Below are 26460 nucleotides of genomic sequence, written 5' to 3' on the forward strand. Positions count from 1 at the left end.
CAACAGCAAAGGGCAGAAATGTGTCTTCTTCAATCTACGGATACTCTGGTTCTGTAACAATACTTTCACACGTCCCCAAAAAGAACAAGGTTGTCAACCTGATATCGACAATGCACCATGGAGAATGTATGGTGGAAAATAAGCCTGAAATAATCCATGACTACAATAAAACAAAAGGTGGAGTTGACGCACTTGACGAAAAGACGCATAATTACACGACTTCTAGAAGAACAAGGCGGTGGCCTATGGCAGGCTTCTACACTATGCTAGATATAGCAGGTGTAAATGCTTTTGTTTTGTACCATGGGAAAGAAGATACTGATGATGTGACACGCAGAGAATTCCTCATTGAACTAGGTACACAACTCATAAGTGATTGTATGAAAAGAAGATTGGATTCTCCATTTTTGAGAAAAGATATCCGAAATTCCATTTGTGATATTCTAGGCATGACCCCCTCCAAGGCATCAGGAACATCCCAGGTTCACAGTGAAGCTGGTGCTACTAAATCGAAGAGGAAAAGATGCTCAGTGTGCCCATCTAAAAAAGACAGGAAAGCATCCCGGGCGTGTGCCAGATGTCGAACACCATTATGTTTGGAATGTTCCACTGCTTTATGTCCAAACTGTTTCGGTAGTCTGGATGAATGAAATAACTGAAATGGACTGGTGAAGATGCTGTATAATTGAAACCTAATATTTTGTCATAATTTCTGCTATTTTCAAAGATCACATAGTCATTTAGCTGAGAAATGTACTAAAATTTATCCAAAAGTTGTGCCTGCAGAAATTTTTATATTGATTTTGAACTTTTCTTCTGGCTTACTGTTGTGAAGCATAGTACATTTTGTGTTTAAACGTGAAGTTTCAGTTGTCTATCTTACTATTTGTAACTGATGTGCAGGACTTTCCAAAAGTATATTTTTCACATTTCGTATTTTATGCAGTTTATTGTCCTTTTTTGTAACATCTTTAAGGTATGACCATAAATGAGGAATGTGGTTTTAAAACATTAGTAACAAAACATTAATAAAAGTTTCATATTTAAATTTCATTTAAATGTGTTTTTTTTACCAAAATATACTCAAAACTTGGGTGGGTCCCGAGGACCCAGATGTACCTTATGTGTTACAATTTATAGGTGTACCAGTTACGGGTTAAGTCAGAGCCCATTGGAAATAAAAAAAAGGAAGAAGCAAGACTTCCATTGCATGCATACTAGTATACGGTACGTGTAGTCAACCATTTGGGAGAGGTAATTAATCACAGTCATGAAAAAGATATCGAAAAAGTTCAGCTGCACCGCACTAAGTGTCCCTCAGTTATAAAAAACGTGACCTAAAACAACACTGCAAAGATCAACCATTTAGCTTATTAACTGATATTTCTGTGCATAAATATTTAAGATTGATATAGTTTATTACAGTAAATTACACCAAAAAGTAGTATCTACATATTTTGACCTTGCTGAATAGCACTAGTGTAATGCTGAAGCCATTGTTTCTGCGATACAGAAGACAGTTCAGTGATTCGATTTGCGACTTGAAATTTTGATGGCCGTTGGAACAGATAATGCCTCTGTCACGGTTGGGGTTTTTAATTAAAGAGACGTATGATTGGCTTAGTCGCTCCTCTTCCAGACAATCTCTTCATAAGGAGCTATACAAAACCATCAACGATGGACAGGAACCGTTAAAAATAGTTCAAGCGCGCCAGAAAAGGTGGTTATCAATAGAATGCGCTGTATCAAGAATATACAAGCAATGGTCAGAGCTAAAAAGACATTTTTCATAGCTAAAGTGAGTGAAAGGTGTCACATGCAGAGTTATTGCACGCTATGTACGCAAACGAGATTAATTACACATATATTTCATTTTTATATCCAATATTAATTGAAATAGACAGGGTGAATAAAATGTTCGAGTCGAAAGATACACATCACACCGAACTCTTTGATGAGTTGACCAACCTGATAGATATGCTTGTCAGCAAAGTTAAGTTTCCTGCAAATAAAGTAAATATTTTTACTCAAAATATTCGTGATTTATTCGATCGAAGATGTTATCTGGGATTCCGCTTTGAAACAACGGTGGCATTTCACAGAGAAATCTTTTGACGACGCAACCTTATCCGTGCTAGGGAAGGGTTTAAATTTTGCACCCACTCCGAAGAATTTGCCGGTAGTTGATTATATTAGTTCAATTGAACAGGCAGTTTGCAAACTATCTCCTGACGCTGCAGAGGAAGTTAGGAGGGAGGCATGCCGTGTTTTGACTAGGGCTCGTCCACAAAAAGAGTAATGTAACAGCAGCAGAGAGGGCTGCTTTACGCTCTCTCAAAGTTAATCCCAGTATTGTTATTTTACCTGCTGACAAGGGCAATGCCACCGTTGTTTTAAATAAACATGATTATGTACAAAAGATGCAACGTTTACTATCTGATTCTGCGTATCGCAGAATCGATGCTGACCCCACGAAAAGTGTTGAGAGAAAGACCAACAGCCTCCTGAAGAAAAGTGGTTTGTCGCAGGACACAATCAAGAGGCTTAACACCTATAGTGCGGTTCCCCCTAGGTTATATGGCCTTCCAAAGGTTCATAAGGAAGGGGTTCCTTTCCGTCCTATAGTGAGCAACATCGGCGCTCCGACATATCGTGTATCCAAGCATCTTGCTTCTCTGTTGAGTCCACAAGTAGGACGGTGTGAACATCATATCAGGAACTCAGCTGATTTTTTACGTCGTTTGGAGGGACTGAGGCTGAATGACTCTGATATTTTAGTGAGTTTCGATGTGGTCTCTCTCTACACTCGTGTTCCTCTGTCTGATTCGTTGCGGTTAATTGAAGCCAGGTTTGGTGCTGATTTAACTAATCTCTTTAGGCATGTGTTGACATCCACTTACTTTTTATTTAATGACCAGTATTACGAGCAGACAGATGGAGTTGCGATGGGTAGTCAGTTGTCTCCTGTGATCGCAAATTTGTTTATGGAAGACTTCGAGGAACGTGCATTGGAGTCGGCGCCCTTAAAACCCGCCTGTTTCTTTAGATACGTTGACGATACCTTCGTTGTTTGGCCTCACGGTAGGGAGAATTTGAATGTCTTTCTAGAACATCTGAACTCGATCCACCCGAACATTCGTTTTACGATGGAGGTGGAAGAGGATGGTTGCCTTCCCTTTCTCGACGTGTTGGTTAGGAGGAAGGATGATGGATCATTGGGACATGCAGTCTACAGGAAACGTACTCACACCGACTTGTACTTACAAGCTAATAGTTGTCACCATTCGGCTCAGCGTGAAGGGGTACTTCGTACCTTGGTGCACAGGGCTCATGTCGTTTCTGACGCTGAGACTTTGCCAGCTGAGCTGTTCCATCTTGAATTTACATTTCGTCAAAATGGTTATAGTGATAGACAGATTGAACGTGCGTTGCGCTATCGACCAACTGTACATCGGGTGATTGATGATAATTCTGAGTCAACATCTAAGTCTACTGCCTTTTTGCCTTACGTAGGAAACACGTCCAATAAGGTCGGTCGTATTTTACGGAAATACGATGTGAAGTGTGTTTTCCGACCTCCATCTAAAATTAGAGCACTTTTGAGTTCCGTTAAGGATGATCTTGGACTGCGTAAGGCGGGTGTATATCGTATTCCTTATAGCTGCGGCATGGCATATATTGGTCAAACTATCAGGACCGTGGAGGACAGATGTACTGAGCATAAACGGCACACACGATTACAGCAGCCAAATAGATCTGCTATTGCCGAACATTGCTTGGATACTGGTCACCCCATGTTAGATAATAACACCGAGATGTTGGCATGCACGTCCAGCTATTGGGACAGTGTCATTAGGGAGGCAGTTGAGATTAAATTAGCGAGCAACTTCGTTAACAGGGATGGAGGTTTCTGTTTAAACTCTGGAATCCAGCTCTCTCCCTTGTCAAAAAACAGAGGAACAGAGTCAATGCTGCCTCACCTGCGAATTCATAGTCTCACTATCGATAGCTCTGACTTTGGTCATCTTCGGTGGCACTAGTGTTCAGCGTGTGTGTGTTATCTTTCCTGCTTCTATCCGAGAACCGAGGTATTAAATTTCCATGTACGCCGCCTGTCCGTTGCAGTTTGCCTTGAAAATGGCGGGGTGTTCTCCCGCCGAAATATCGGCGGTCGCTGAAAGTGTTACCTGGCTGAATTCCCGGAAGTTATTTGAAAGTTGTATACGCCAGGAGAAACTCAGGTCTCACATAGTCTTTAGCAGAACCCCATTTCTTTTTTGCAGTTCGACTTCATCCTCATTTTTGGACCATTTATCCTTATCCCGAACTCTGTGGCAAGGAGGTCGTCCATTCTGTTCAATTTTTTCTTCTTTGATTTCAGGCATAAGCATCGCACGTCCCTTATCAAGGGTATATATATTCCCCCTGAGTTTTTTTTTGTTTTTTTTTTATCCATCAGGAAATTGCATTCTCTTCTTGCTTTACTTCCACAATAGACAAAATGCACAAATTGTTATGAGCTGCGTTGCTGCCCAACACCCTGCTTACCACTAGTCTATTTTCTTAAGTTCCGTTTTACAGTACTCTAATTGTGTTATTGTAGATTATTCGTTTGACTTTCTAATTCATTCCATTTCTTCTCAGGGCTTTAAACATTTTATTCCACTTATAATCAATGAAAGATTTCTTTAGATTCACAAATGCTAAGAAAATAATCATTTATGTTCCTCATACTCCTTTCCTTTACTAAGTACTGCTTCTCTAAGACCTTTACTCTTAATGTACCCAACCAGATCTGTGTCCAGCATCTCATATAACAATCTTTCTATTCATCTAAGTACTACTCCACTCAGTCATTAACAAGTGTGAGGTGTTAGACATCGCCTGAGACCACTCACATATATCGTCCTGTGCATTATTATGCAGCGCAGTAATGCTTTTCTGGAAAACTGAGGCAAGTTTCCTGTATCACACATGTTTGACATCAGAAGAGCCACCTGGCTCCTACACAGCCTATTGATTACTCCGAAGATATCTCATCTACCCATGCTGAACTGTTTTACCTCATATTATTCAGTGCTCTGTCAAACTCTGAGCACATTAACGGATCATTTATTTGTTTCGTATATACACTTTCACTTTATATTGCGTTGCAGGACAGCTTCTTTAATCGAAGAAATCTACGATGCACTCTTACTATCTCTCTGCTTGCCTTTTGCACTCAACAGAGATTTCCATTCAGCACGTCGCTGAATAACTTGTTTACTTGTCACTTCCCAGAAATTACGTAAAATATCCTTGCACGTGCCGTAAACATTTCCAACGACCATACCTTTCTCGATAAATTACTCTTTCACCGGTTCTGCTGTGCTGCTTTTGTTTCCTGCTGACTGTATTTCTAAGCTGACTGCTGGTGCGTCACGTCATGCTTTTCATTCTTATATTTCCATCTCTTTCAACGATGAACTTTGGTATTTCTTAAATTATACATTTTCTGTCCCTATCGCTGCCTGCGTAACTTTCTTTACGTCTTTCTGAGTTATATTTCAGTTCTCCTCTCCTGAACAGCCTATAACGGATAATATCCGCTTCTTCCAATTCATACTAAATGCCCGATATTCAACATATTTGTTTGTCTTACTCTTTATCCTTTTGTCAGTTAACCTGCTAGATTATTATCTGGATTCTTATTCTCCATGGGAACAATTTTGCAGTCCTGTATTTCGTTCCGAAGTCTTTGTTTTCATGACGATGAAGTTCAGTTGATACTGTCCAGTGTTGATCAGTATCTTCTTCTATAATGTTTTAGAAGAGAATGTTCTCTGCACCCAATTGAAACCTTAGAACTTTAACAATCTTTTTTCTATTTCGTTTCTTCGCCTTGTATCATATTCTTCAGCAATCCCGTCTTCCTTAAGCATGTTTTCAGTTTCTTCACGTACTTTTCCCATTTCGCCAGCAGTGGGCATGTCAACCTGTAGAATGGTGGTTGGAGTTGCCTACGTAACAATCCTCAGGAGAACAAATCGATCACTGTACACTGTTTGCAACAACAAAATTTGCTGCTCACCTTCCTACTCAGTAAAACTTCGACTTACTGCTGATGATATTGTTCTCATATAACCACAAAGACAATTCCACGTTTTTCTACTCGTGACTACCGCACCAACTGAGCAAAATGTTTACATTAGCCACATAACTGTAGAGCGTCAGCGATTTCAGTTATCACTAACTTAGTGGTTTTGTAAAAATGATCAACTTGCTAAGTTCCGGAACATGGACGTTTTCATTCCTTTGAGGGCGTCCGTAGACATACAAAGACATCACACAAGGTAAGATGAATATCTTTTTAGGAGTTGCGAATAAAGCGGTTCTCAGAGACCTACTTTGCGTAATTTTGACCGTGAATTTCGATTATTCAAACTCCATAGAACTGGTTTTTCTACCAAATTTGACAAAAGTAACCACATCATAGTTTAGCAAAAAACGCCAAAAGAACATAAAATACGAAAATTCTCGTAAACAAACTCGTAAATAATTAATTAGATGGTTATAATTTTATTCAGGCGTAACTGTAAGAGTCAAATAAACACGCACCTGGTCATGAGTATCCCATTATGTGACGCTTTATGGAATGTAAACATAGTTTACGTACCTGTCAGTTGTCACATTCAAAGTTCCGACCTGTAGCGTGCCTTGCACCAATAGCGGAAGAGCCGTTTAACTGTGATTGGTCGGTGCTCAGAATTTACAACGGCTTACACGGGCTTGCACAGACCACAACAAAATGCGACTGCTGAAACCACTGTTCAGATTCCTCAAAGAATACCCTTCCAGAATAAAACGTAAAACACATGTAGTCACAACTACAATAAAACAAATAAGACAGAGAAAGTAAGTAGTAATAGCTACAATTCAAGGGCGGGCTCAACAATGATTGAAGAACGTTCTTTCCAGAAACTGAATTAATATTTTTAAGAACGCTTACACTGAGACAAGCTTGCCACAAGAAATAACAAAAGTATACGAAATTCTTGCTTTACACGGAGAGTGTTTGGTATTGCAGCCCATCATTGCGTGGTCTGTGCTTTCTGACCTCTTACATAATCGTTGTTGTCAAGGTCTCCAATATCTATAAGTATGGGTGGGGGGAGAAGGGGGTCTACGGGAAAGACAAAAGTGTAATCAGGTGCTGTTCTTTCAAAAAAGTCAGTATTACATAGGTTTTTAACATGGTCACATTTATGGCTAATTACTCGTACCATTCATTTTATAAAATATTGAAGATACATCATACCCCTAGGTCTAACATCGCCCCCCCCCTCCCCTCCTACAGACTATCGTATGGGTGCCGTTAGTTGTTGTTTGGATCCAGTTTCGTATGTGCGCGGTTACAACGTTACATACACACATGTTTCTGTTTCTGACATCCCATGTACAGTTTTAAAATAATATACAATGCACTTTTACTCGCCGATCGCGAAGTTACAGTCCGTTGCTTTTAACAATCACAATCACGAATCCACAGTTCTGGCGAAAACACTACCAGACGTCAGAGCAATTGTTAAGGCTTCCGGCGACAATTTTAACGAACTCGGCAGTTCATTAAGGTGCACATGATATAACAAAATTCAGAGTTCGCGCAACTCACAATCACAGTCCATTCGCGTAACTATTGTCACCAGTGGCGGCGCTAGACGAAAACTGGATGTCGGCGACAAATTAGCTTTGCATACCCTCTTTCATTTTCCAGTCAGAAAGAAAATGTTAAATGAGCTGAATTATACACTAATAATAATTAAAAACAAATTTTGTTGATGTACTGTAGAAGTACTAACTGTTTTTTTTTTTTTTTAAGATTATGTCATAGTTAACACGAGCGGCTATTTCCGCTTCAGTTGATAGTACTGAAAACGAGGATAGTTTTTCTTGGATCGTCATTTCGCAAGTAGGTCTTAATCGATTTTAACTTTAAGAAGTTTCTCTCGGCCAAAGCTGCTCTGTCCAGAACTGTGAGTAGGATTCTGATTGTTTTGTAAACATTTGGATCTACTTATTCCAAATTATTCTCTAAAATGTACTGAATAAATTGTTTCGCGTCTTTGATTGAGTCCACTGAATTGGATTTTAAAAGCTGGAGTTCCTCATCAAGTTATAAGGCTGTATGTCACTATTTTCTCCTTCTAGAGGTAGTGTATCTAGATCATTACAGTGCTTGAGAAGGTCCACTTTGGATAAAGATTTCAAATAATTGATATTGTAAATAAAACCAAACAGTTCAAAATATTCATTGAGCGCTTTGAAACGACATTCAGTGTCGACTATATAGCATGTATGATTGTGTTAAAAAGTTTATCCCTATACTGCATTACAACAGATTGTATAGGTTCATCAGTATGTTCATACCCGAACATTCGTTTCTTCTGTGCTATTCTTCTTCTTTAATTCTGAGACTCACTTTCGTAACTTTTTTTTCTACAAATAATCGAGCTTCTGCAACGCTTGTTTCAAATCCTGTATTACGGAATTCTTGCACCGTCACGAAATTAACGTAAAGTGTCAATACCGACTTTCAAGTTCACTTAGCCGTGAGGTCTGGGCGTCTTGCCACGGTGAGCGCGGCTCCCCCCGTCGGAGGTTCGAGTCCTCCCTCGGGCATGGGTGTGTGTGTTGTCCTTAGCGTAAGTTAGTTTACGTTTTACGTTAGATTAAGTAGTGTGTAAGCCTAGGAACCGATGACCTCAGCAGTTTGGTCCCATAGGAACGAAAAAAAAAGTTCACTTTAACCGATTGCCATATTTTACCTATATTGTTCACAACTAGTAATATCTCTTACCATACGTGCATTGCAACTATAAACTGAAAAGTTAACATTTCGTTCAAGACTGCTTCACAGTAGTCAAGAGTTTCGGTATCATCAGTTTTATTTTTTAGGTCATTCACGCTTTCGATGACATCATCAACTTACAAAGATGTCGGTTTTACTACTCCAATTCTACTTTCCCACTGTGTTTCAGACAGAAGTTTTAATGTCAATTTTAATTTAATTTTTATGTGATCACAACGCTTGCTTGACTTTGTAATGAGTACATAAACTTTATTGGTGAAGCCGCAAAATGTATTAGCTCTTACAGAACTGTTAGCTGCAGCTATCAAAACCGAATTCCAACAACGACATCCGCACGATGTGAAGAATGCTCGTGGATTAATATGGAGTACTTTTGTTGTGACACCTTCATTAATGCAAACCATATTGGCGCCGTTATCGTATCCCTATCCTCGACAGTTTTGGACATCTAGTTCATTACTTTCTAGTTTCTTTAAAATTGCATTTGTTAGATAATTTCCCGTTGTTTATACGACGGCAGTAAACTGAGCGAGACGTTCCTCTATCTCTCATGTCAAAGGATTGTAAAATCTTAATATTATTGAAATTTGTTCCGCATGGTTCACATCCCTAGTACAATCGAGCATGAAGTCATAATATTTTGCTTATTTGACTTTGTTTATAATTTCGTTAATAGCAGATCTGGATATTAATAAATAATTAATTCAGTTTGGACTTCGTGGCTCAGATAACGTTGACACAGTTGCTCTTCAGTAATACGTAGCAAGTGTTCTTTTAGTGTTAAATCATTACTGTATGACAATTTAAATAGATCTATCAAATTTCCACTGTTTCTGCTGTCGTTCGCGGTAAGGATTTCTCAATGAGCTCTACACGCCTGATTGTGTAAGACTAAGCAGGTGATAATACCGATCAATCTTTCAAACAAGTTATACCAGTACTTCTGTGATTAACTAATCAGTCTCTCGTTTTCTTTATCTATTGTTTTTCCATATTTGATTCCTTTACAAAATTCCATTTATTTAATCATGCACTCCATATGTCCTTGACTTTGTTCATAACTTTGCAATATCCTTCTCAGATCTTTCCAGTCACAACATTACCAACCATGTATGCAAATGTGAAAAAAATCTAATGGAAAACAATAAAATTGATCTTGAGATGTGGAGTGGGCTAGCCATCCGCGATATTGCTTTTCGCCGTTTTGCAGTAAAATGAAATTTAGTTAAATGTCTTTTATTTGCGTCTTTGGCATAACTTTCAATAGATTTCTCTAGGTTTTGTTGGGGACTATTTTACATTACGTCATAACGCCGTGAATCTGTTACTGGAAACACTCTCTTCCCCAGATCTACTTCTATAAATCACTCTCTTATATGAGCAGTTTGCTCTTGAGTTTCTGAGTAAAAAATCTTTTCACAAAAAGCTCATTATTGGGCTCAGAATCTGGGATCACAGCAGTTTCCCCAACTCTGATGCTCTATGAGAAAGGTTAACAGATTTATTCGACCCTGAAGCTGGGTCTGTTTCATAAACTAAAGAATCTTGGAGAAGAGATTCATCAGAGGTGTCTGGAGCAATTACATCTTAAGAAGATTTCTTAAGAAATTTCATCATACTCGAACTCATAGGTTGGTTGGATGTGACCGTCACAGTCTTTCTTCTTTTTGATGCACCAGATTCCCATTTCCTCATTTTGTCTCTGTCTCTTGAGGGTCCTCTAGACAAGATGGTCTAAAAAATATTTTTTGGTAAGGAGACTGATAAATACAGTTCTAGAAAGTACTCATTGTTACGGTACAGAGAGAATAGCATGTGTGATGATCAGCAAGGCAGAATACATTTTTCTGTTCTGCCATGTACGACAGCAGAATAAAAAATTTTAAAGTATAAAAATTATTTTCGAAAAGCTTATCTAAAATTTAGAACAATAAAACAAATCACGTTTTACAGACAAAGAAATATGCTAAGAGCTGTATTTGGATACTGACTTACCGTACAAGTGTAAAATAAATAGCCATACTATGAAAAATGTAAAAAAATTGATAAATGTATCAAAATATAAGTGACCAACGGCCTTGCCGCAGTGGTAACACCGATTCCCCTCAGATTACCGAAGTTAAGCCCTGTCGGGCTGGGCTAATACTTGGATGGGTGACCATCAGGCCTGCCGAGCGCTGTTGGCAAGCGGGATGCACTCACTCAGCCCTTGTGAGGCAAACTGAGGAGCTACTTCACTGATACGTAGCGGCTCCGGTCTCGTAAACTGACATATGGCCGGGAGAGCGGTGTGCTGACTACGTGCCCCACCATATCCGCATCCAGTGACGCCTGTGGACTAAGGAAGACACGGCGGGCGGGCGGTACCGTTGGGCCTTCATGGCCTGTTCGGGCGGAGTTTGGTTTTTTGTGAAAATACAAGTAATAACTTATTTACAATAGACAAATAACCAGTTTTTTACTTAACAACGAAAAGAAACGTTGCCAGAAGTTTTGCACATGCGAGTCACTGGCTCTGAGTTTCGTGCATTACTGTCGTAGAGCGCATGCGTGGATTTGCGACAGTTATAACCAGCGTGTATCGTGTAATCCATAGACCACAGATAACACAGACTGCGTGTGATGTCATTACACTGAAAACAACATCGAAGTCATGCGACTCAGGGCAGGACGCCGAGTTCCTGTTATTATGCACTGTATGGGGTGAAGTTGAAGGTTACAATTTTTCTCATTTATTGCTGAAATCAAGCATTGATTTTAGCAAGTAAACAATTTGCCTTATTGCTATTACACATATAGTAGTAGAGTTAATCTGCTTTCTCCGAAATAACTCGTCTTTTCGTACTTCCGTGTCGCCGAATTGTGCCTTTAGTCTTGTAGCGGAAACACAATTATGTGTAAGTTATCTTCTTCCAGTGGGTCTTATACAATGGAACCCTTGCTTTGTGAGGAATAAAATCACGTTGACCACAACTTAAGATTTGGCAGGTTGTACTAGCTGCCGAATGTGACCCTACACCATGTAAGTTATATTTTAGCATTATTTTTCCCCGTACTTACGGTGCCCTGACCAGTAGATCAACGAACTGCAATGTATGTGCATTGCCGTAGCACATGCGTCACGTTCTCGTTAGTGTTCTTGCGGCAGATCCATCCGGTTGTCGCAGCTGTGGTTCTTTCTCATTAGCGTCGCATTCGCAGCACTCCATTGAGTGAGCTCTGAGACTACATGGGAAAAATCCACGATATATCTGTTTGAAGAACAATTACTTAAAACCAATAAATACGAGAACGATATGTATTACTGTTTGTAGTCTGTGTGCATCCGGCCAGATATAGCAGTGTCGATCGAGGTGGCCTAGTGGTTAAAGTAGTGGATCCGGATTCCAAGAGCAACCGTTCAGATCCGCTTCCAGCAATCCAGATTCAGGATTTCCTTGGTTCGCATAACTCTCTTAAGGCAAATGCCCGAATTTCCCTTGAAAAGAGTGAGATCGATTTCCTTTCCTATTCTTTTGCAATCCGAGCTTGTTCTCCGTCTGTAAGGAGCTTGTTTCGTGTTGTTCAACGCTGACCTTTCCTTCAAGAGACAAGAAATAAACTTGAATCTTACTGAATTCTCGTTTCACGGGTTCAGTTCTGGATAACACAAGCATTATTATAACATTATGTGAGTAATAAGAGCGTAGGTAACATCGGCGCATGGTGTACATAGAACAACAAACGTCCGGAAAACCGAGATTGTCCAGGTTTTTCATCAAAACATACTGTGTCCCGAAAAGTTTGTTCGGGACGCTGGGATTCAACTTTTAGACATGGTTTATGAAATTCTATAAGTTTTTGGTCATTTCGCTCTATTAAACGGAATACAACACGATAAATTACTACATTTTAACTTGTTTCCCTGGCATCCATAGCCCCACAGTAATCACAATGCCAGTATTGATACACAGAAACAATACTTTATTCCGGGTGGTAGTGTGGCTGAAGAGTAGTTGTAAATGTGTAACAGTTCCTGGTGTTTCAACACGAGAATAGACCATTGTCATTGTCAGAATAGTGTGTAGTTGCCGGCCATGTGTCAGACAACCTCTACCGGTGGCTTATCGTGTTAGTCGATTTAGTTGCAAAACACAATGCCGACACATGCCTGCAAATTCAGTGAAAGTTATTGTAAGGAGTAGAATTTCATCAAGAAAGGTCGACTTGATTACGAAACAGAGTGTTCGGTATGTAACCGTTTTCTTAGTATCAATCATCGTGGGCGTTCTGACATAGTTAATCACCTCAAGTCAAAGGAACAACTGAGCTGTAGTAAAATAACGGTCACAATAGTTCAGCGGAACGAAGCAAAAGGCTTACAGGAGTACTCTTCTTTTTTTTTAGCTATTTTTCAGTCGAGTGAAGACACAAAAATTCGAAGAAGCGAGCTTACATACACTAGCCTACCACGCGGTAAAACATCAAAAAGCCTAAGGTCTAGTGATTGCACTAATAAGCTTAACAGCGTTATATCTGATGATTGCAAAAGGTTTATTTCGATAAGAACTAAACTAAAAGACGTTATCGCTCTCCAAACTTTAATGTAAAGCCTTGAGAACATCAAAAAGTCTTCTTTATACAGGACATCCACTGCCACCGATCGTAAGGCTGATAAAATATTTCCCTTTGTTGTTCAGCTTTGGATGTTAAGGAAGGAATTCTGTCCAGACTTTTGAAGGTGAGCTCCCTACCATTGGAAGCGTTTGACTAGAATGCTTCTAAAATGTAAAGAAAAAAATGTATATGTGGCATTTTGTGGAGACAGTGCTAACATCACCTATCGCAGTTTAGAAAGACAAGACAAATGTAACGTATTTACCAAACTGAAGACATTGCATGAAAACACTGATGGGACAGGCAGCCCTGCACATGGTTTACACAACTGAGTGCAAACGTCTGCTAATAGTTTGAGCTTTGATGTTGAAACTACCACTGTGAAGATGTACACAGTCAGCCAGCAGATGAGGGAGTAATCAGGCTGCTTGGACCTAAAAACCCCCAAAATACTAGTCAGTTTTTCAGCAGTCCTTTAAGTAAATCCTACTAGCACTTTGCAGCATGGAGTAAAGGAGAGGAGCAAGAAAAGTGTAACAGAGGTAAGGGATTCTGAAACGTGCTTTGAAACTGTTACTAAGAGAAAAATAGTAGCAGTTCATTTATTTTAATCTTGAATCAGTTATTAAAAGACCAGAAGTAACACATTAAGCAGAAAGTTACTTTAAGGAAGTAGCTGACAAATTTTATGGCATTTGTATAGAACATGTGAACAAATGAAGCATCTCAAATTCACCATTATTGTCGGTGTTTGACTGTATGGTATTGAAAATAGTGGCAAAATGGGAAAGTGTTGAAGAGACAGTTTCTTATTTGAAATCGATGACTCTATTCTCCTTGATCAGTTCGGGATATTGACAAATTTCGTTGATGAAAATCTTCATAAGTGGAATGATGATAACGAAGCGTCATTGCAGTGTTATGACAAAAAGTGTGAAATGATAATGAAATGCCAGCCCATAATGCCAATGTACTGTATAAGAATAATTCGTTCATTAATATTCAGTGGACTGACGAAAGGTACAGAATGGAGGTAGACTCCCTTGAAGCAATCCTACAGGTTCTGTGCAACTACAAAAGCGACTGTGTAGAATTTTGCCACTACGTCTCAAAGAACAAAATTACGATCAAGAAGGCTGCAGGCAGTGAAAAGAACCTTTTTCTCCAGGAACAGTCAACCTTATCTGCAAGAGCTCAGTAATGTTTGAAGCTTATGTCAACACAATTTTATTGAAGATTCCATGGCTACAACGTTTTAAAAAACCATAATAAATTTATTTTTTATTATGTATATTACATATAATTAATTAATCAGGTATTATGGAAATACAGAAGAGGAAATTTGTTTTTATTCTTTTTACTAATAACAAATAGACTGCCATTGTGGGGAGGAGGGGGAGGGGTATATTTGATTACAAGAAACAGATCGTCGTTGCCTCATTGCAATAAACTCACTGCACGCAGATTCTGAGACAGGCCTCTTGTAAAACAACAAGCTGTTTTGCTACTCCTAAATGACCATAACGCAGACCCAAAGAAACTTGGAAAGCTATTTTGTAATCCTTACATAAAGGTTTTATCTGGATCTGAGTGTAGTTAACAGTCACCAGCAGAATACTCTGCATTGCTACTGACTTGAAACACGATAGTTTGTTAACACAGATGAAATTCATTCTATAAATTCTGTGCTAAAATGATGTGAAGTAGTTGTGTCCATATATATATGAGAGGCTTCCAGTCTACGAAATGGTAGTACGATTTAAGGAGCCGGTTCCCGAACTTAGTGTGAATTTTTCTTCTTCAAAGGTCTCAGAATTCTTAAACGCTATACCGCTACAAATTCTCACTCACGAAACTTGTGGTTAATGAGATGGCGTAGTTCAGTCACAGAGCGCAATAGAAGAAAGATCTGCAGTTCAACAGCACAGAGAAATGTATACTTTTCTGCAGCTTTCTTTTCCAAAATACTCCTGCAATATTATTTTAAAATATTTAAGTGATCAACGTTGATTTTTGGATACAGGTTGAAAAGTTTCCTTGTGAATACTCCTTTCATTTTCTACAGGAATTCATCATCATAGTTGAGAGATTTCCGCTGTAATGAAGTGACTAGTTCTTTTGCTTTTCTCATATTGAGCCAGAATATGACTTCCTGTACACTAGTATCAACTACGATTTCGCCTCACAAATCTCTAATACCTCATATATTACACAGATTTTTGATGCTGTAGCCGAACATATGCGCCAACGTTTTAAAATATTAGGGTGTGCTCATCATGTGACACTTTAAAATTCATAATTACCCCCTATATAATTATAATAAAGGTAAATGCTACAAAAGTAACTTGAAATACATGATCACTCACCTGCATAGGAAGAGTGGAACGGGCTCCTCCTGATAGTTGTTTTGATGATGATTTCGTTGATTAGACATTCCAGAGAGATCGAAACGGATGTTCAATAATGCCACGTGATTTAACCGGTCTTGGTTCATGATGGCACTGGTATAAGTTTTCAGTCTGCGAAGTACAGAAAGCGTACGTTCTGCAGTACATGTGGATACAGGTATCTTTGAAAGAATTCGCAACAATTTTACATATTCTGGTATCACGTTCTTCAGAGCTACACACTTTCCATCCTCTGTCTTGCTACACTTTCAAAGCTATCTAATGTGACATTATGCTTTTTCACCACGTCCATCTAAACACCTCTATGAAGAGTCAGTCCTACACAGCCGGAATCGTAAAAAGAAGTAACGTAGCTATATTCTTTGCCTAATAAAAACTGTTCTATTTTGACAAGTGTCCACTATCTCAAAAAATGAAATTCGCAACATTTCCGGGGTATGTGATGAATTGTGCTACCTTCAAACTTTAATGGCAATTTTCTAGGGCGTGAAACAGTGGGGAAAATTAATTGGAATGCATCACACTTTTCTTTAGCGACTTCCAAAACTGATAAAAATGTATCTGCATTTCTGGTTCCTTGTATTGAAGACAAAACAGCATCTACAGAATTATGAGCAACGCGGAAATTCAATGAAACTTTTTGCTGTACTGAATTAAGTTTTTCTATTCTCTGGAATACAAAAATTATCATTTTGATATGAAACAGAGTTTCATATTTTCTAAAAAAAAAATGGCTCTGAGCACTATGGGACTTAACATCTATGGTCATCAGTCCCCTAGAAAGTAGAACTACTTAAACCTAACTAACCTAAGGACATCACAAAACACCCAGTCATCCATATTTTTTCAGACTTTTTAGAAATTCTTTAGCTTCTGCACCAGCATCGTTTCTTTCAGCTTGCGTTTCGTTAAGAAATTCCAATAGAGGTTCATAATTATTATCGATGCACAGCAGGAACACAACACTCATGAACCATCTCGTTGGACAGCATATCATGAGGATCTGAACGTAATTCTTTCAGATTTCCGAATTTTTCTAACCTCTTGGGTGAATCACGATATGAGATAAAATCTTTGAGAAATGACACACTATCTCTTACTGCAGGGATGTTGTTAAATGAGTCATGAACAACTAAATTTAGGGAATGAGCCAAGCAGTGAATGTAAATAGCCTGGGTTCAATTTCCTTTATCCGTGACTGTAATCCTTGCAGACAACCGTTAAAGTTTGTTAAGCCGTCATAGCATTGCCCATAACAATTGTTCACAGAAATGGAATATTTTAATAATATATCCCTCACAGATTTAAACCGAGTATCTGAGTCAGTTAATAGGGACTCATAAAAACCACAAAAAAATAATGAACAGCAAAATTTTGGTCAATAGTACGTACACAAACAGACATTTGCTCTCTAATCGATATATCAGATGTCTCGTCCAACGTTTGCATGTCAATCACATATATATCATATATCAAAATTCTCTGAAGAGGCGTGCTTATCAGTGTCATAATTTCATTAATTATGTCATGCGACATCCACCAATAACTAGTCTGATTAAGCCATAGTTTCAGTTCGGGTACATCCACCGAACGTAATTTCAGAAGATTGACAAAATTGTAAGACTCATCAACATGACCACGTAAGGCAAATTCTTAGCCAGCCAAGAACAATGTTGAAGTAAAAATTTTCCTTAAGTAAACAGTAGCGACCGGCTTTTTTTTCCTTGCTTTAGAATGACTTGATGACAGAATATTTATCTCTTTTTGCATAGAATTGTTTTTACTAAGCGAACAAATATGCAAATTACTTTTTTAGTGAGATTTGAATCTGTTTAGAACTACGAACCAATTCTTAAAGCCGTCCTTAACAAATGCTTTATAGGAATCCTTGTTTGCAGTAAAGCTTTTGGAGTCAATCTCTTCCTTTCGCACTTAGACCGATACGAAGAAACAAATAAACTCCGTCATCTTTTTCGTCACACTGAATCCATGCATATTTTTACCTGATGTTTGTGTAAAGTCCTGCCCTTGCGGCTGCCACTTTCGGTACTGATGATTATCAGTCGAAGTCCTGATGTGTTTCACTATGTACTTATCCGATTTAACGATTTCGATACGCAAGACATGAAGACATAATATAATTCCAAGCACAGGTGGCACAGGTCAAACAGAACACGAACTAATATCTAGCGGTCTGGACTTATGACTTATGACTACTTCGTTGCCCCTTCATTTCTTGAAGTCTGGAAATTCAAATTCAACATAAGTTACACTATATCCAACATGATTTCTGAAGAGGGAAACTCTCGCTGGCTGTTGCCAATTAAATCACAAAGAACTTCGCCAAGTTGTTATAAGTACTGTCCATTAATTGAACGTTTTAGCTAGGAGTGATGAGGCACTCTTAGCGGCAGCTGTGTCGGCTCACTGGTAACGTATTTGTTTGTGTCAAAAGGTTATCTTAAGCGAAACCTCTAATTAAATTCGTATTTCGTAGTATAAATGTTTTCATCGTATAATACCCAACCGGCCTCATTTCTAGTTATAATACAATACAATAATAGTAATAATTAAAGGTTACCGCCTTCAGTTTACATTACTGACTTAACGAGCAGCATTCTAGTAGTATTCGAACTTCATAGAAGACGGTCACTTCACTTATATGTCAACGTGGATTGTAATTCCTACGAATTCAATTAGTCATTTGTTTAAGATAACCCTTTTACAGCGGTGTATTACAAAAGCCAGCCGCCTATCAATGCGACGAGTGACTCAGTTTTAATTATGGTCAAGAGGCAAACCTTTATAACGCCGGCAAGGTACGATGTACGATGCTGCTTTCGTCCTCTCAACTCTGTATATTGACCGTTCCATAATCACTTAGTTTTGATTCGTTTATTCTCAAAATCCTTTGATAAGAACGGTGCATATCGTATGTGCTATCGAACAAATAGTTCGCCAAATGTATTCGGGACTGCCCTTACAGCTCCTCATACCCGCCAATGAAAGCGATGAATGCCTCTCTGAAGTCTTGTAGGTGTTTCATAGCGTAAAGCGGTCTTCAGCTCTTGTTAGAATAAGCTGTAGACTCAGGAAGGTTTTATTTTCAGTTGAATTTGTAGACTACATGCTATTTTTCCAGATAGCTTTTGACACCAAAATTTGCCTTACACAACGGACTTTCCTAAATGCATGACCGATCTATTTTTGTGTGACATTATTTTTAACGGTTAGATGAAGTAAAGAATTTTAACATTTTTCGATTCTAGGATGATAAACTCATTAGTTAATCTTCTGGCTCGCGTCAGACGTAGCATTTCGCAACAAACATCACATTTCGAAAATGTAATGTCTATTGTAGTCATTTGCCTAGACTAATTAAAAATTATGGGTAAGAGTGGAAGACCAAGAAATACATTTATCGTTATGGTTACAACGTCCTTTTCTTGAAGATATTGGAAGTTTGGCCATGGCAGCATGGTCGTCACAAACGTATATTTATCTCTCCTTCACAGTTTTATGAATCATCGATAGTTAAACAAAATTACATTTGGAATTCTTAAGATTTGTGACTTTCAGAAACAGCTTGACGACTGGAAATAAGCAGGGCTGTTGAGCGTTTAAATTAAGAACATGAGTTTGTACGCAAGGAGAATAAAAAAAGTTATTATAGAAAATAGTCAGACAGCACGTGCATTTTCACTGGGTCGCGACAACTGGCTGTACCACAATCATGGAGCTAACAACCCCAAGAGAAACTTCACGCACTCTCAAATGATGTTATATTGAGAAACCGGTGTGTAAAGAAGTGTTTGTGTGGCAGTGAGAAACAACGGAGCTTCACCTCTATGCACTTCAGACTGCAGAGAAATGTCTTTCCACAAGGCACCCTTGGCACCAGATCAAAGACCTCCGCTTACCACGACTTACCACAGTAAGGTTGACATCATAATATTATTCCAAGTTACAATAAACACTCTTTTCCCAAGCCTGTCTGGCTTCAGCGGGAACTACAGTGAAAGCTGAGAACAGAAAGACTGCTGTAGAGATGACGTTTTTCTTTGACAATGTCATTCCGTCCGCCGTATTAGAAAAATGAGGCATTCGCAAACATAGACGATTCTGCGTTCTCTGAATTGAGGGTTTCTTCAACAGCGGCCGGTACGTCATAGAAACTCTAGACCTCGAAACTCGTGGCCTATGTTCTAAGCATTACCAGACAGTAATCCAGCAGGACTATACTCATCGGTACGTTGCAGTAAATGTCGAACACTCTCGTCAGCATGACAATTATAGTGTCTTGCTTCGTTTGTCCTTTCACAATGGATTTTCGATGTGCTGGGGTCAATACTCACGTACTTCCGTCGGCACTGCAGCTAATCTTTTGGGTCATTCTAGCCATCTGGAAGGCCTTTCTTCGAACACAGAAAGAAAACATACTATGCATCTGTGTTTCTGACCCAAAAGCTCTTAGGAGTTTTTCTTCTCCTGCAGCTTCTTTCACCTCTGACAATAACTTCTTAATGTGAAAAGTAACTAGTTAATTCGGAGTCCTCGCTAAAATATAGGTCCCTACATAACTGGCTGGAAAAGTCAGTTCAAAAGTTCAAGGACGACAAGAACATACTACCTTCAATAGAACAAAGCCTATTAAAGCACTGCGCGTTTCAAATGAACCGTTCACTTGCGGATAACTTTACGTATCTTTTGACCATATATTGCAGTAATTTATGAAGAGCTATGAAATAGGAAAGGTTGGCAGATAAATCTAGCTTTATGACCAATCTAACGTTTTCCCTCCAAGCATTTGTGTAAAGTTCAATAGATATACAAATATTTACTTAGAATTAATTTTCTCATGTTAGGTTCCACGGTAGTTTCATATTTTCTGAAATCAACATGATCTCTGTAGAAACTGCGACTAAATAAATCACATCGAACACACATACGGTTTGTACAAACTTATACAATATAACCGTTAAGAATTTAAAAAGAAAAAAATTAAGTCAGAAAAATACAGTTTTTAACTTTTTGAGAATAAACACAACAAACTTTGCAAATATCGAATGTATATTCTATGTGTCTTTTTTACGTTCATATAAAAATGACTACTAGCTGCAATTCGTCAGTAGTGGTTGATGTAAGCTCTGTTATATGAAAATAAGTGATACTAGTGGAAATAGCGTTGTCTGTACAAAATTTTAAGGAGAATGTTAAACTCTGTTCATCGTCACACGAGACAGACGGAAAGCTCGGAACTAAATTCTAGACAACTTTATTTCGTAGACTGGGGGGAGGCGGGTCACTGTTCCAAAATGGGTGGTTGATTTGGGGGAGGGTACCAAACAGCGAGGTCGTCGTTTCCATCGGATGAGGGAAGGATGGGGAAGGAAATCGGCAGTGCCCTTTCAAAGCAACCATACCGGCATTTGTCTGAAGCGATTTAGGGAAATCACGAAAAACCCACGTCAGGATGGCCGGGCGCAGATTTGAACGGTCATCCTCCCGAATGCGAATCCAGCGTGCTAATCACTGCGCCGTCTCGCTTGGTATTCCAAAATGTGGCATACAACTATACGCTGTTAAGTTCCCCATACTAGCTGGGGCTCACATCACAGTGAAAATCCATGAGTCAGAGCACTGTATTCAGTCCGAAGCAAGGGTAAGGGACTTCGCCCTCGTGCTTGTGAGGAGTTATGCCGCAGGTGAATTATATGTGATACATTACAACCTCAAAATAATGACACATTTATTTCGATGAAATTCACACTGTAATTCTGACCCTAGCTGCTTTGTGAGACTATTATTCTTCATTTCAAATGTGATCAATCTAATGCAAAGTAGTTGCACCAGCAGCTGTTTATGGCGCAAACTTTGCGAAAAAATGGCGGCTAACAACAGCTAGTGGTCCACACTAACCTTGACAAGTATTTTGTTGCAAGGTGAAAGACAAATTAACTGAATATGATGTAACTGACAATAATGTAAAAGATAATCAGCCATCCATTATATATGTCGTATTTTGTTGGTGTTACACCGTCCGATTGTGCTACGATATTTAATACTTGCCTATGCTTCCAGCTTCTCAGTTTTAATCATAATATTATACTTCATTTACGACATCCTGAACGAATTTTCAAGGGCCTAGGTGGAGCAGACGATGTAAGCCCTATCTGCCCAAACCCAATTAGTAGACAGCCTCCGGGAGAATGGTATTGAGGGGGAAACAAGCTGCGCTTTTCTCTCGTAGTGCTGTCGCTGTATCCTTACTGGCTTAGCACTTCACGGCAGACCGATCACTTTGTAACGGCTACGGAACATGGTGGTACTTCATAGCAGCCGGACACAAAACATTCGTGACCTGAAGTAAACCGACTTCTATCTGCTTCAGCAGATAAGAAATTAGGGACGTTGTGAACAAACTGTTTCAACAGTTTAATAATCTTGTTGAAACACAGGTTTACTCGATTTGTCAAATGCGCAAGTTCACTGCCTTACTAACGGAATCTGCTCGCTTATAATGTGCTTTAATCCCCTTGTGTTTTGACTATATAGTGTAAGTTACTAACACATATGTTGATACGCTACCTGACATTTAATGTGTAGTCAGTGACATAACTAACAAATAAAGAACGTACTGCCATGGAATGTCAATTGGTACAGTACTGAAAGGAAGGCCGAAATGTAGTTTTAAACGCATATTCACTTGTAACGGCTACGGGACATGGAGGTACTTCATAGCAGCTGGCTTTCGGCTTCGGAATTAAGGAGCACTCGGTCAAGACGTTATGAATAAACTGTCAACAGTTTAATAATCTTGTTGAAATACGGGTTTACTCGATTTGTCAAATGCGCAGGTTCACTGCCTTAGTAACGGAATCTGCTGGCCTATAATGTGCTTTAACTTCCTACACTTTCGACTATACAGGGTGATTCACGAAGATATGCAAATATTTTAATATGTTATTCTACAAGAAAAACTAAAGAAAAGAAGTTCATATACCTATCGGTCCGCAAACATTTAGTTACAGCTAATAAAAGATTTTGCCTGAAATTTAGCAAATTCGCTAGTATGAAGCCATCACAAAACTGTACGAGGTTAGAGTAAAGCACGATTTCCATTTATTTTGTTGTTACTGTTCTAGTGACTCTAATAAAATATGTTCCAGACGTGTATATGCAGTAGTTTTCCAGAACATCAGAGAAGCAAAAATTATTATACAAGTCAATTTGTTGCCTTTCAGTTAAGAATGTAGAAACGTTTATGTCATTGTTTGCAACCGTTAGTGAATTGTTTCAGTTGTTTCTTAAACTTGAAACGACTTAGTTTTCTGTATTGTTCAGTGAAAGAACATAATAACAACAGTGTATTTAAGTGAAACTACATAGTAACTGTTCTAGTTTGTAGATTATTTGTAAAATAGGGCCGCGCGGGATTAGCCGAGCGGTCTCAGGCGTTGCAGTCATGGACAGTGCGGCTGGTTCCGGCAGAGGTTCGAGTCCTCCCTCGGGCATAGGTGTGTGTGTTTGTCCTTAGGATAATTTAGGTTAAGTAGTGTGTAAGCTTAGGGACTGATGACCTTAGCAATTAAGTCCCATAAAATTTCACACACATTTGACCTTTTTTTTTTAAATAGGGATGACTTTCAAATTTACGACAGAGGAATACGCCGATATGGTGTTTATCAGTGGCAAACGTGATGGTAATTCTACGGCCGCAGTTAGTGAATATCGCGTACGTTATCCAACTTGGAGGATTCCGAATGCACGAACCATTAGTGGAGTATTTCGAATGTCACGGGAGACAGGTTCTCTACCTAGCGTTGATAATCAGTACGTGTGCTAGATCGTGAAGGCGATGATGAGGATATTATGGATGGTGTTCAACGTAGTCCGGATACCAATACACGACGTATGTCTCAACGATTAAGCATCTCACAATCTACGGTATGGCGTACAACGAAATTCCAGGCAAAATCTTTTATTAGCCGAAACTCCGTAACTAAACATTTGCGGACTTAATGTTTATATAAACTTTTTTCTTTAGTTTTACTTGTAGAATAACATATTAAAATATTTGCATATCTTCGATAGTGAAAGCTACTAGCACGCTGCCGGATATTTAGTGTGTAGTCAGTAACAGTACTTACGATTAAGGAATGTACTGCCATGGAATGTCAGATGCTGCAGTACTGAAAGCGTGGCCGAAATGTATTTCAGAACAAGGCAAAATGTAGGTCAATGAAATGTACATTCACTTATAACAAACACAATACATATACAAATACTAATTGTTTCTACTTATGCGTCAATTAAACAACAAGCTGTGTATGCCACGTGTTAAACAGTAGTTGTTATATTGCTATTCTTGTGCGCGTATCTATACATCACTTGATATATGTAACAGACTACTACATCGTATAGTCAAAATAGCTACTTCCTTTATTATGATTTTAGTTATATGCTCCCTTTATGACTATTTCTAATTTGTTCAGTATGCTGTGTGAGTAGTCAACTGTTTAAGACTGGCGTTTTATTTCACTGTTATTTGCACCTTAAATGTTGTACTGAAAATAGTTCCTCTCGTTTCGTGGGACATGGATTATCGGTTTTACTTAATGCACTTTACTGTGATTAACATTAACCAGCAAAAGTGTGGAAGAATCAGATATTTTTTGATCCTGCCATGCATTGACTGATGTGCTGTCGATGTTTTGAAGATCCTCTGCGGCATCGGCAGTTCGGAACAAAAGATGTCGTAGATCGATCTCTTCGATTTATTGCAATTACTTAGAAAAATTATTCAGGAGGTTAAATGGCTTGCGATTCACATAAGAAATCACCTGCAATATTTAAAGCTTGAGAAAGATATAAAGTATAATAAAAGATGGATTGTATAATTATCTGACTCAGATCATAACGAAGAACTTCTAGAACATTCGCTCTCTGATTATAATCACCTACCCTTCCAATGAATAACCATCTTTTATATCACATAACTTTCGTACAGTATGCATGTTTCAAATGGCCTGGTGTGTAGTTTTCAATGTAGACTCCTGCACGATAATGACTTTCACTCACCTCCGTTATAAATTTATCCTTTTCCTGCAGTAAATTATTTCAATGCAACTTTTCAATGCATCTTCGTCTTGGAACACGGAAGCCAGACATGAAAAACTTTCACTTGTTTAACGGAAGCCGTTCTTAAGTAACTGGCAGAGAATTCTGCGCATGGATGCTATAAAAATACTATATTTGGCTGTACTGCGCAGCAGGCGGAAGGCAAAAAAATACATATACAATCTTGCTGCCGTCTTTAAACAAAACTTACATTCAGTTTAACATTTACTGGCTATTACAGCATAAGGAAACGTAGACAAAATTTTATAAAACAGATTATGAAAGCCATCACATTCCCCTATTATGAAATCCATCACATTCCATCCGCTGACACATGTTGTTGTTCCTAAATAGCAAAGCTAATGCGTGTAGAGAACAGTAATTAAAGCCCGAACATTGGCTGCTAGATCTGCAGTTTCATTGCCCTGAATTTCGTCATGTTCTTTTACCCAGGAGAGTATAATTATGGCAGTTCCCGTGTTTACGCCCATCAGTTAGACATACTATTTCGATGTTCACATAAGTTTTTGTTTAATATTATTGTGAAAATATAGTTTGGAGTGCTCTCTCTCTCACACACGCAAGCATGTAGAATGCGGTTTCTCGTAGTAGATGTACAGGCAGTAAGAGCATTGCTTCTCGTAGAAGACAGAAATCGTTGACGTCGTGTAAGGATAAGGGTCATTGAAACTCAGACTAGTGACAGCGTTTGCTTTTAGGCAATGTTGGTAGAAATTTTCCATTTTAACAGTTCTCTTCGTATTAATATCCGGCGTCATTGGGCCATATTCTGCTACGAAAATGGTTTGATACTTTTCATTCTTATGCCACGTCTACATCTCTTTGCTAACACTGAAATATAACTAAATTTATCTGTGCACTACAAATTGTATCTACTTGGATTAGTTACCGAAGGTGCGAAAAACTGATTACTAAGTTGATATATACGCTTTTGGTAGAACGTATGCATTCTGAGTATAACTTCTAAGGTAATTCGCACTTTAAGATAGCGAAGAACGGCTAACCACGGAGTGCATTCTTTCTCATGATGATTACGTTCGCCTTCCACATGAACTTTGGTGGCCATTTTATAATGGACAGGCATCTGAGCTGCCTTGTCCAATGATGCCGTCTAATTAAAATCGCAGATATCTCTAGCGCGACGCTAATCTGTGTCGATCAGTATGAGCGTAGCTATAAGTATGCCTCTGATGGGTTCAGAGCATACGTTAGCGTCATTTAAATACAGAGTGGTGCAGCTCGCTGCTCATTTCCCACTGGAATAACTGTATCTCGTCTGAGACAGCCCTGATCGAGTTAGGTTGAATAGTGTTGTCGCTCTACTATTATTGAATTTGTAATGTGTCAGTGAATATATGAGTGGCTGGATTTGCTCGAGGACTTCTAAGGTAACGGTTTCTTTTACTTGAGACTGAAGAGAATCAGACTGAGACGTTACGAGTGTATAAGGGAGCTTGGACGAACGTC

General features: G+C 38.8%; 1 protein-coding gene across 1 annotated transcript in view; it reads left to right on the forward strand.

The window, feature by feature from the left end:
• Positions 1-245: 245 nt before the first annotated feature.
• Positions 246-26460, forward strand: part of LOC124555913 (CLIP domain-containing serine protease 2-like) — a 113029-nt gene continuing 86814 nt past the window's right edge. Inside the window, exon 1 of the mRNA XM_047130002.1 lies at positions 246-357. Within this exon, the coding sequence (XP_046985958.1) occupies positions 246-357 (112 nt within the window). The remainder of the gene's footprint in view (positions 358-26460) is intronic.

Source organism: Schistocerca americana, chromosome 1, assembly GCF_021461395.2.
Source record: "Schistocerca americana isolate TAMUIC-IGC-003095 chromosome 1, iqSchAmer2.1, whole genome shotgun sequence".
Lineage (NCBI taxonomy): Eukaryota > Metazoa > Arthropoda > Insecta > Orthoptera > Acrididae > Schistocerca > Schistocerca americana.